The sequence below is a fragment of the Stegostoma tigrinum genome, chromosome 2 (assembly GCF_030684315.1).
Source record: "Stegostoma tigrinum isolate sSteTig4 chromosome 2, sSteTig4.hap1, whole genome shotgun sequence".
NCBI lineage: Eukaryota > Metazoa > Chordata > Chondrichthyes > Orectolobiformes > Stegostomatidae > Stegostoma > Stegostoma tigrinum.
This window is the reverse complement of record NC_081355.1, coordinates 137,479,932-137,491,934: the sequence shown is the minus strand read 5'-3', so window position 1 is coordinate 137,491,934 and position 12,003 is coordinate 137,479,932. Positions and strand designations below refer to the sequence as shown.

Below are 12,003 nucleotides of genomic sequence, written 5' to 3'. Positions count from 1 at the left end.
GTTCTGATTTACAGTTAGTACTTACCATTATGCAAAAGTGTTCATGTTTTTGTAATTTTCTGCAAAAATGATAACACGGAAACTATGCAAACAGAGCTAAAACTACACTCTAACAAAAGCAATCAACCAAATTCATGCAAGAAAATTGTGTAATAAATACTTTAACACACTTGAATAAATACAGAGCAATATTGCCAAAAGCAGCAGCCAAGCTTACTACTGCAGCATGATCCACTGAAGACTTGCTCAACATGCAACAGCAGGAATGGAAGGAGATCCTTTGAAGTTCAATTTAGAATACCAGCAAATCAGTATAGGGTTGGGTAGGTATAATAAGGATACGTATCCCTCACTCTTTATACAGAAAGCCTACTGTATGCTGGAATCGGTTACCATTAGCAGGTCATTTAGTAATTAAACAGCAGCAAAGTTACATTTAACACTAAATTTACCTTGGCGTTAAAGTTAAAAATTAGTGTCATTAATGTGTGTCATAGTGGCTCAATGTGCTTCTGTGAATTTAAAGAGTATATACTTTCCAATTGCTACCTAAGGCTTGAAAATCATTCCTCAACACACTATTTGCTTCAATTATACCATTATTCTCAAGTCCAATCTGAAATACCTGTTAACAAATTGTTTAATACATACCACAAGATTACCAAATTACATGAAGTCATAATGAAATTGTTTTCAGCCATTTGAAAAATTAACAAACTAAATGATCAAAAATGTTAAAATGTCTACAGACGCAAAAATGCATGTTTGTTTACATAGGAGCACAGAGAATGTGAGTACGGGTAGGTCATCCAGCCCCATGAACCGACTCCACATTCAACTAGATCATGGCTAGTTTTACACCTCAATGCCATTTTCCTACACTACCTCCCATCCTTTGATGTTTTTAAAGATAAAGGAATCCTTTTGATACTCAATTATTGACTTTCCACAGCCTACTGGAGTGGAGAATTCCAAAGATTCCAGACTTTCTGAATGAAGAACTTTCTTCTCCGTTCAATCCACAGTGGCCTGTCCCTAATTCTGACACTGTCTCCTGCTTCTGGGTATTCCAGCCTGAGGAAACACCCTTCTTGCATCCACCTTGGCCAGTCATGTAAGTATTTTTCATGCTTCAATTAGACCACTTCCAAACTCTCAAGAATACAGAGATAGTAGGAACTGCAGATGCTACAGAATCTGAGATAACAGAATGTAGAGCTGGACGAACGCAGCAGGCCAAGCAGCAGAGGAGCAGGAAGATTGACATTTTGGGCTTAGATCCTTCAGAAATGGGGGAGGGGGAAGCGAGATCTGAAATAAATAAGGAGAGAGGGGAAGGCGCATAGAAGATGGAGAGAGGAGAAGATAGGTGGAGAGGAGACAGACCGGTCAGAGAGGCGTGGATGGAGCCAGTAAAGGTGAGTGTAGGTGGGGAGGTAAGGAGGAGATACGTCAGTGCAGGGAGGAAGGACAGGTCAAGGGGGTGGGATAAGGTTAGGTGGTAGGAAATGGGGCTGAGGCTTGAGGTGGCAGGAGGGGATAGGTGGGAGGAAGGACAGGTTAGGGACGCGGGGACGAGCTGAACTGGTTTTGGGATGCAGTAGGGGGAGGGGAGATTTTGAAGCTTGTGAAGTCCACATTGATACCATTGGGCTGCAGGGCTCCCAAGCGGAATATGAGTTGCTGTTCCTGCAACCTTCGGGTAGCATTGTTGTGGCACTGCAGGAGGCCCAGGACGGAAATGTCATCTAAGGAATGGGAGGGGGTGTTGAAATGGTTCGTGACTGTGAGGTGCAGTTGTTTAGTCCGAACTGAGCATATGTGTTTTGTAAAGCGGTCCCCAAGCCTCCTTGGGCTTGGAGACCGCTTTGCGGAATACCTACACTCGGTTCACATTCTGCATTCTAAATCAAAACACTGCAACTGCAACATCCAGCATCCAGGATATACTGTTCCAAAAATTGCTTAATTAGCAGAGGACTGAGTAGAAGTTGAAAGTACAGTGGAGACCGCTAGACCAGATACATCAATGCAATTTCCTCCTACCAACTAACATTCTGTGAAGATTAGTGTGACATAATAATGCTAAAGATTCTCTTTACTGCTCTAAGTTTTGGTGGCGAGCCTAGTATATTCTTCTGTGTCTTATTCTTACACAGCCTGTCACACGTTCAGAGATGGCTTCAAACAAAGGGCTGAGCATCTCCTGAGCCTTCCGCTCTCATCACTGACCTCACTAACAGAGGTTATCATTTCACTGAAACGTCTACAGATGGTCTCACAAACCTCTGGATTTAAATCTGGTCAGTCTGTCTGCTTGTCCCCCTCTCTCTATCTCACCCTGTCCCTGTAACTGTGCACTCTCCCCCATCCCTCAGTTAGCAACATATGTCGTCTTTGATTTTCTGTTAAAACACATCTCATGTTCTACTTGCCCTGACTGTAACCCCAGATTACAAGAACAAGTGATTGCAAGTTTCCCCTGAAGAGCAGTTTAACAATGGTATCAGCAGGTTCCAACATCACCTCCCAACAGCTACTTCCACATTGTTGTTGCCTTCCCAATTTTTTGAAGTGGCATTAATATCCTAGAAGTGACATTAATATCCTGAAGTCAGAATTTCTATCATATTAGCTTCCAGATTCACTAAAGTTTTCATGATATCTGCGCAGTGTAGGTTTTGGACGTTTCATAATTTATATTTTAAAATTGGCCTGCTCAAAAACAAAATTGGTACTGACGTATTAAATTGATTGGTGGGATCAAGTCAGGTGCAGTGCAGTCTCACCTCACCAAACACTGGGCTCATCTTCCCTAGGGGGACAGTACTGAAATCTCTCTGCTGGCTACATAATAAAGGAGCTGTACTTAAAAATATTTCAGTTCAGACACATTTTACAACAAGCTGTTGCCACTTCAGTAATAACTGGCAAATAACACACATACCAATTACAATGGAAACTCTTGTAGAAAATCAGACACTTTGCACAAAACAGTCATCTGGAGTTTAGGGCTAAGTTGCATTGTTGAGGCTGGTAGACAGCGCTTTATAGCCAGCAGCATAACTGAACCAAAAAAGTTTGATCCAGAATCTGAGTGCATGAAGTGTTCTAATGCCGGACATTAAGACCACCCCATAAAACTTGTGTAAATTATCTAATGCATTGGACCAGTTCCAGAAACCACCTGGGATTTGAGATCATTGTTCAAATCCCAGTCTTGACCAACATTTCTATTCTTTCTTTTGTCTGAAAGGAATTGCTGCTGCAGTTTTGTTTTCACCTGGAGAAAAGACGAATAACAGGATGAATTGCTGTAGATTTAACTTTGCTCTGGAGAGCCATTGAAAGAAGCTCTAGCTACACTAATTATCAGCCCCTGACTCCTCTCAGGTGAACAGCACAATGTGGTAAAACAGCAGCAATCACATGAAGAAGAAAACACAATCACTAAGAGGAGAGAGAGAAAATCCTACACAAATAAGTGTTACATTTAGGTTAACCTGGTCCTGGCTGTGTCTTCAGGGTATTACAGTGTTCCTTAACAAGCTTTCCCCGAGGCCTGCAGCCATTAACTGAACTGTGATGGACTTTGTCTTAATTTTACTCTTTTTATTATTATGTATGACTTCTGCCATTGATGTCAATGCCATGGTGGGGGAGACTTATAAAACACTTCACTGTGTTTTTCATGTAAAGGTACATTTGACAATAAATTTCTATTCTATGGATTTCTTCATATGAAAAGTTACCTTTGATTTTTGGCAAAATATTGAATAATATGCAATGATAATTCAGCTCACGTTTCACCCACAGTTTAACTTCCTTGTTGACAGATTGGAGACTCCTCACTACTTTGACCCCAAACTCTCCTCACCCAGCTGAAAGACAGCCATTGTGTTACTATCACACCATCCTGCCACAAAACACCACACAAGACTCAGACATACTGATTCGTCCAATCTGACAAAAAAGGCTCAGAAATATACAACACAGAATTTTTGTTTTATTCAGACACGTGTTTTTTTTCTCAATCAACTTTTGTGAAAATTCAGCAGTGTAACAGACTAGTGCTGAGTGGGGAGATCATTCAACTAACTTTTCCTTCATTGCCACCTGGATGGAAAACCAGAATATGAAAATAAAACAGAGGAAAGACAAATTCACATGAACACGAGACAGTGGACATCCCAAAGACAACCTCCTAACTGGTGCACATAGTCAGCTTTTTACCTCAGCATTTTTGTGCTGAATGAGGAATTAAAATGAAAGATTCAAACGTCAAGCGGCATTTTTTAAAACTCACTTATGCATTACATCCTGGCACTGTTGGGTGTCCACTGAACTGCCAAGGGATAGGCAGCACTTGAAATAATACAGACCTAACATCCCAGATCTCCAGACTCAGTTCTAGTCTGACCTGTTGTCGGAAGCTGACTGTTGGGTGAATAGGGAACATGAAAATCCCCTACCTGCTCGGCCAGCTTCCCCAGCCGGTGAGGCTATAGCAGCAGGAATTGCAGGGTGAGGAGAAGAGGAAGGCAAACAAAGTCAGACAAAAATAAATGGGAGTGGGGTTTACAGAAGCAAATGTATTAAACAAGGGTCAAAAGAGGGGGAGAAAAACAATGTCAAAATAGACAAACCTCTGCAAAGTTAGCTACAACTTTACCATTAACACACATACAAGAAATAAAATTGTAAAAATGACAGGTAAAATTTTAGTCATACAAATTAAAGAACAATTTAAAGCAATGGCTAACACAGTCATAGCATAAAAGATGAAGTTTTAGTCACAATTTTTAAAAAAAATCTGAATTTTTTCAGTTACAAAGCAATTAACATCTTTCTTGGACCAATAAATACTTCCTTTCAAAAGAAAAAGCTGGATTTTAAAAACTGAACTTCTAAGAAATGTAAAGCATTTTTATTTTATAGATTTCCTTCTGACAACAAACAAATGCTCCCCATACTTTGTCAGCTAAGACCTGGCTGACAGGGTTTTAGGGGATGCAATCTCTCTCCTCAAATTTTAACTGTCTTCCCTGTGGAGATCACTAATTCACTAAGTGAACAACTACAAGTCTAAACCCACCTTTTACCAGACTGCAGCATATATTACCACTGTTTTCCAACGCTATGCCACAGTATACAACTTCTTTAACATTGCCATGCAACCTTGCGCGTGTGCGTGCGTGTGCCCATGCACGCACACACACAGATTGGGCATGGGTTCAGGGTAATGTTTTCTCAAATATCCAGCTTCAAAGGCCAACATGGTGAATTTAAATAGTTGCTGTTGATGATACCAAATGCTTTCATTGATGTAGCATTAATTGAGCTTTTAGAATCCTATTATTTCCTTGCAGGATGTAGGTGACACTGGGTAGGTCAACATTTATTGCCCATCCCAATGACCTCTACTTATGTAATTTCTCTCTGTAACTGAAAACTGCACTGGATTGTGGTGGCAAGACACTTATCACAGTATCTGTCTTGATATGTGACAATCGATAACTCACAATTCATAATTAGCTGGAGGCGAGTGGAAAGTCAACCAAACTGCTGTAAATCTGGAGCTGTATTTATGCCAGACCAGGTAAAGAATACAAATTTTCCCTCCCTAAACAACATTAATGATGGATATTTATGACAGTCATCAGTGCTTACATATTAAGGATTAATAGCAGTGGATGCATGATTGATTTTAAAGAGAGTTGATGTTCTCAATCTATAAACAATTATTATAATTGTTTATATGATGCTATGACCTTTTTTATGAGAACTTCATTACAATTTTCTAACAAATTCAGTATTAAAGTTTAAGATGATTCCACATGGTACATGACTGTTTAACTCATCACACTTACTCCCTTTCAGCCTGCTACCAATTACTGGAAAGAATGTTACATATGAACATCTTGATCAGCAGCAAACATAGACCATTCAGCCTCCACTAGTCTGCTCCATCATTCAAAGAAATCATGACTGATTTGATGATAACCCAAATCCAAACACTTGCTTCCCCTTTTAACCTCTCAACCATTTGCTTAACAAGAATCTATCTAGCTCTGCCCTAAAAGTATTCAAGGGCAGTATTCCAAGGACTTATCACTGTAATCTCTGACTCCTCCCATCCTACATTGATCCAAGTAGTCACCAGCCCCACAAAATCTCCCTTCTCACCACCCACATTCCAATTACCAACATTTCTGTCCTTATCCTTTACTATTTAACAGGCACCTACTCATTATTTGCTTTCCTGCCCGGCCATGAATAAAGCTGGCTGTTGGATACAAAACTGGCCGACTGAGCTTGGGAGGTATCCCCCATCAGTAGCAAGATAACAAAGTGCGGAGCTGGATGAACACAGCAGGCCAAGCAGCATCTCAGGAGCACAAAAGTTGACGTTTCGGGCCGAGACACCTCATCAGAGAGGGAGATGGGGAGAGGGTTCTGGAATAAATAGGGAGAGAAGGGGAGGCGGACCGAAGATGGAGAGAAAAGAAGATAGGTGGAGAGGAGAGTATAGGTGAGGAGGTAGGGAGGGGATAGGTCAGTCCAGGGAAGACGGACAGGTCAAGGAGGCAGGATGAGGTAGTAGGTAGGAAATGGAGGTGCAGCTTGAGGTGGGAGGAAGGGATGGGTGAGAGGAAGAACAGGTTAGGGAGGCAGGGACAGGCTGGGCTGGTTTTGGGATGCAGTGTGGGGAGGGGACAAGTTGGGCTGGTTTTATGACACCTCCAACACAAGTCCTCTTCCTGGACACCACCCCCAGGCCACCTACCCTCCTTCGACCTCTTCATCTCCAACCGCCGTCGAGACATCAACCGCCTCAACCTCTCCACCGCTCTCACCCACTCCAACCACTCCCCCGCAGAACGGGCAGCCCTCCGCTACCACACCAACCTGATCATCAAACCCGCAGACAAGGGTGGCGCAGTGGTAGTATGGCGCACTGACCTCTACATCGCCGAGGCCAAATGCCAACCCTCCAACACCACCTCCTACCGCCCCCTTAATCATGACCCCATGCCCGAGCACCAAACCATCATCTCCAACACCATTCATGACCTCATCACCTCAGGGGACATCACCTCCCAGCCACAGGCTCCAACCTCATTGTTCCCCAACCCTGCACGGTCCGTTTCTATCTCCTTCCCAAAATCCACAAACCTACCTGCCCTGGATGACCCATTGTCTCAGCCTGTTCCTGACCCACCTAAATCATCTCCACCTATCTGGACTCCATTTTCTCCCCTTTCGTCCAGGAACTCCCTACCTACGTCCGTGACACCACCCACGCCCTCCACCTCCTCCAGAACTTCCAATTCCCTGGCCCCCAACACCTCATTTTCACCATGGACGTCCAGTCCCTATACATCTGTATTCCTCATGCAGATAGCCTCAAGGCCCTCCGCTTCTCCCTGTCCCGCAGGCCCGACCAATCCCCCTCCACCGAAACCCTCATCCGCCTAGCCGAACTTGTCCTCACCCTCAACAACTTCTCTTTCGATTCCTCCCACTTCCTACAGACCAAGGGGGTGGCCATGGGTACCCGCATGGGCCTAAGCTATGCCTGCCTCTTTGTAGGTTACGTGGAACAGTCCCTCTTCCGCACCTACACAGGCCCCAAACCCCACCTCTTCCTCCGTTACATTGATGACTGTATCGGCGCTGCCTCTTGCTCCCCAGAGGAGCTCGAACAGTTCATCCTCTTCACCAACAACTTCCACCCCAATCTCAAGTTCACCTGGGCCATCTCCAACACATCCCTCACCTTCCTGGGCCTCTCAGTCTCCATCTCAGCTAACCAGCTAGAAACTGATGTCCATTTCAAGCCCACCAACTCCCACAGCTATCTAGAATACACCTCCTCCCACTCACCCTCCTGCAAAAATTCCATCCCCTATTCTCAATTCCTCCGTCTCCGCCACAGGATGAGGCATTCCACTCTCGCACATCCCAAATGTCCCAGTTCTTCAAGGACTGTAACTTTCCCCCCGCAGTGGTCGGGAACGCCCTTGACCACGTCTCCCGCATTTCCCGCAACACATCCCTCACACCCGCCCCCGCCACAACCGCCCCAAGAGGATCCCCCTCGTTCTCACATACCACCCCACCAACCTCCGGAAACAACGCAGCATCCTCCAACACTTCCGCCATCTACAATGCAACCCCACCATCCAAGACATTTTTCCATCCCCACCCTTGTCTGCCTTCCAGAGAGACCACTCTCTCCGTGACTCCCTTGTCCGCTCCACACTCCCCTCCAACCGCACCACACCCGGCACCTTACCCTGCAACTGCAGGAAGTGCTACACTTGCCCCCACACCTCCTCCCTCACCCCCATCACAGGGCCCAAGATGATCTTCCATATTAAGCAGATGTTCACCTGCACATCTGCCAATGTGGTATACTGTATCCATTGTACCCGGTGTGGCTTCCTCTACATTGGGGAAACCCAAGCGGAGGCTTGGGGACCGCTTTGCAGAACACCTCCGCTCGGTTCGCAATAAACAACTGCACCTCCCAGTCGTGAACCATTTTAACTCCCCCCTCCCATTCCTCGGATGACATGTCCATCATGGGCCTCCTGCTGTGCCACAATGACGTCACCCGAAGGTTGCAAGAACAGCAACTCATATTCCGCTTGGGAACCCTGCAGCCCAATGGTATCAATGTGGACTTCACCTGCTTCAAAATCTCCCCTTCTCCCACTGCATCACAAAACCAGGCCAGTTCTTCTCCTCCCCCCACTGCATCACAAAACCAGCCCAGCTCATCCCCTCCCTCCACTGCATCCCAAAACCAGCCCAGCCTGTCTCCGCTTCCCTAACCTGTTCTTCCTCTCACCCATCCCTTCCTCCCACCTCAAACCGCACCTCCATTTCCTACCTACTACCTCATCTCGCCTCCTTGACCTGTCCATCTTCCCTGGGCTGACCTATCCCCTCCCTACCTCCCCGCCTATACTCTCCTCTCCACTTATCTTCTTTTCTCTCCATCTTCGGTCCGCCTCCACCTCTCTCCCTATTTATTCCACAGCCCTCTCCCCATCCCCCTCTCTGAAGGAGGGTCTAGACCCGAAACATCAGCTTTTGTGCTCCTGAGATGCTGCTTGGCCTGCTGTGTTCATCCAGCTCCACACTTTGTTATCTTGGATTCTCCAGCATCTGCAGTTCCCATTATCACCCATCAGTAGCAACTTGGTTTTTCTAGATTTCCCAATTGGAAATCCGATATCCACTCAACCTGCATTACCCTGTGTTAATACCAGAGTCTCTGTGGGCAATGTCAGAGCCAGTGCCAATTTGTCAACTCCCCAGGAAATCAGGTGGGTACTGTACTGTTCTTTACAACGTTGGGCGCTATGGAGCAAATGGAAAGAGATAATTTGATAACCTCAATGACCATACTTTCATTCTATGTTTTCTTCAAGTTTGAACTGAATAGGCCATAAACTTCCATTTGTGGAAATGAATTCCATCAATAATTCTGCTAAAGTGAAGCTTCCTTCAATCCTGTTGGAAAGGAAAATAGCTGAAGATACCAAAGTGTAATCACTCCTGTAATTTGCTGCTTGAGGTGCTCCAGAATGAAATTAGTGGAACATTGTCAGCTACCAGTTTAGGTCTAACTGCTCACAATAATATAAATTATTAATCACCTGGAGTTTCATTCTGTAAGAACAATTTGGATTGCAACCAGTTATTCGTCAGCAGCTGTTAAAATATATGGTGCAGAACGCATTGCGTCACTGCCTTCTTGTAATCAGTAATTTGGAACTGTATTAAAAAGTAACTTAAAACTGAAATGATTCTAATTTTACCAACGCCATGGGCATGGAGTGAAATTCTGAAGTCTGATTCTGTTATTCACAAGAATGTATGTAATGCAACTAATCATATATAAATAAAATGGCATCATGATAGTCAAGTTACACATATTTAAAGTATCACAGACAAATAAACCTTCATCTCCATATGGCACATATTTGATCTACCAAACTGCATCATTTGTAGCATCGAAAATAAGTGACCAATGACTTAACAATCCTGATGCTTCATGAAGTCGGATTTATGACAAACGAAAATAATTTTCAAAAGGGTGCAGTTTGAAACCAACTTGATTATGGGGAAAAATTTTATATATGGGAGATATTGCAGTTTGGATCGGAAATTGGCTTGCTGAAAGAAGACAGAGGGTGGTGGTTGATGGGAAATGTTCATCCTGGAGACCAGTCACTAGTGGTGTACCACAAGGGTCAGTTTTGGGTCCACTGCTGTTTGTCATTTTTAATAAATGACCTGGATGGGGGCGTAGAAGGATGGGTTAGTAAATTTGCAGACGACACCGAGGTCGGTGGAGTTGTGGATAGTGACGAAGGATGTTGTAGGTTTCTGAGAGGCATAGATAAGCTGCAGAGCTGGGCTGAGAGGTGGCAAATGGAGTTTAATGCAGACAAGTGTGAGGTGATGCACTTTGGTAGGAATAACCGGAATGCAAAGTACTGGGCTAATGGTAAGATTCTTGGTAGTGTAGATGAGCAGAGAGATCTCGGTGTCCATGTACACAGATGCTTGAAAGTTGCCACCCAGGTTGACAGGGTTGTTAAGAAGACATACAGTGTTTTAGCTTTTATTAATAGAGGGATCGAGTTCCAGAACCAAGAGGTTATGCTGCAGCTGTACAAAACTCTGGTGCGGCCGCACTTGGAGTACTGCGTACAGTTCTGGTCAGCGCATTATAAGAAGGATGTGGAAGCTTTGGAAAGGGTGCAGAGGAGATTTACTAGGATGTTGCCTGGTATGGAGGGAAGGTCTTACGAGGAAAGGCTGAGGGACTTGAGGCTGTTTTCGTTAGAGAGAAGGCTGAGAGGTGACTTAATTGAAACATATAAAATAATCAGAGGATTAGATAGGGTGGATAGGGAGAGCCTTATTCCTAGGATGGTGACGGCGAGCACGAGGGGGCATATCTTTAAATTGAGGGGTGAAAGATATAGGACAGATGTCAGAGGTAGTTTCTTTACTCAGAGAGTAGAAAGGGAATGGAACGCTTTGCCTGCAACAGTAGTAGATTCGCCAACTTTAGGTACATTTAAGTCGTCATTGGACAAGCTTATGGACATACATGGAATAGTATAGGTTAGATAGGCTTCAGATTGGTATAACAGGTTGGCACAACATCGAGAGCCGAAGGGCCTGTACTGTGCTGTAAATGTTCTATGTTCTATGTTCTAAAGTAATTTGGTGCCAGCAATATCTCTTTAACCCATTAATATGAAGATGTGTGACGTGATTGTTAATTTTCAACAACCGAGAGGCGTACACATGGCTTGACCTTTTGAAAAGAATACCTTGCAAAGATGACAACACTGCACACCACAAGGGTGCATTTGCAAGCCTGTTTGAATAGAGATGACAAACTACGACACTTTCAGAGAGATTACATAACCCAGTTTGTGATTGGAATAAAGTTGTTCAATTTTGATCCCATACAATCAAAAAGCCTGAGGAATATGCCTAAATAGCGACGACCCTTTTACTGTTCTGGAATTCCTCTCCAAGTGCGCAAGCTGAGAACCTACTAGAAGTCATCTTCCCTACTCATGGAAGGGATCCCAAAACATTTCAAAACAGTCCTTACTGTCTTCAACCAGCTGCAACTGATCCAGAATGACACCCATTTGCCAATTGGATGCATGTGCAAAATATCGTTGGTACAGAATGTCATTTAAAGCACTTGTAAAATAACACTCTCCAGGAAGAGGAGGAGTGGTGGAAGAGCAGTAACCTCACTGAACTAGTAATCCAGTGATACCAGTTAATGGTCAGGGGAGGTGGATTCAAACCCATCAGAGCTGTGGAATGTGAATTCAATACTAAAATAAAATGCTGGAATTAAAAGCTAGTCTCACAGTGGTGATTACAAAACTACCACTGTTTGTCATTAAATGCTATCTGGTTCACTAGTGTCTTTTAGAGAAGAAAAATATG

General features: G+C 44.1%; 1 protein-coding gene across 5 annotated transcripts in view; it reads right to left on the bottom strand.

The window, feature by feature from the left end:
* The window catches only part of LOC125464130 (disco-interacting protein 2 homolog C), a 580,161-nt gene that overhangs the window by 41,708 nt on the left and 526,450 nt on the right, over positions 1-12,003 (bottom strand). The window contains exon 34 of one of the 5 annotated variants that reach the window (XM_059639541.1): positions 4,473-4,502. The exons of the other annotated variants lie outside the window; for them this stretch is intronic. Within the exon in view, the coding sequence (XP_059495524.1) occupies positions 4,473-4,502 (30 nt within the window). The remainder of the gene's footprint in view (positions 1-4,472; positions 4,503-12,003) is intronic. 5 annotated transcript variants of the gene reach the window in all.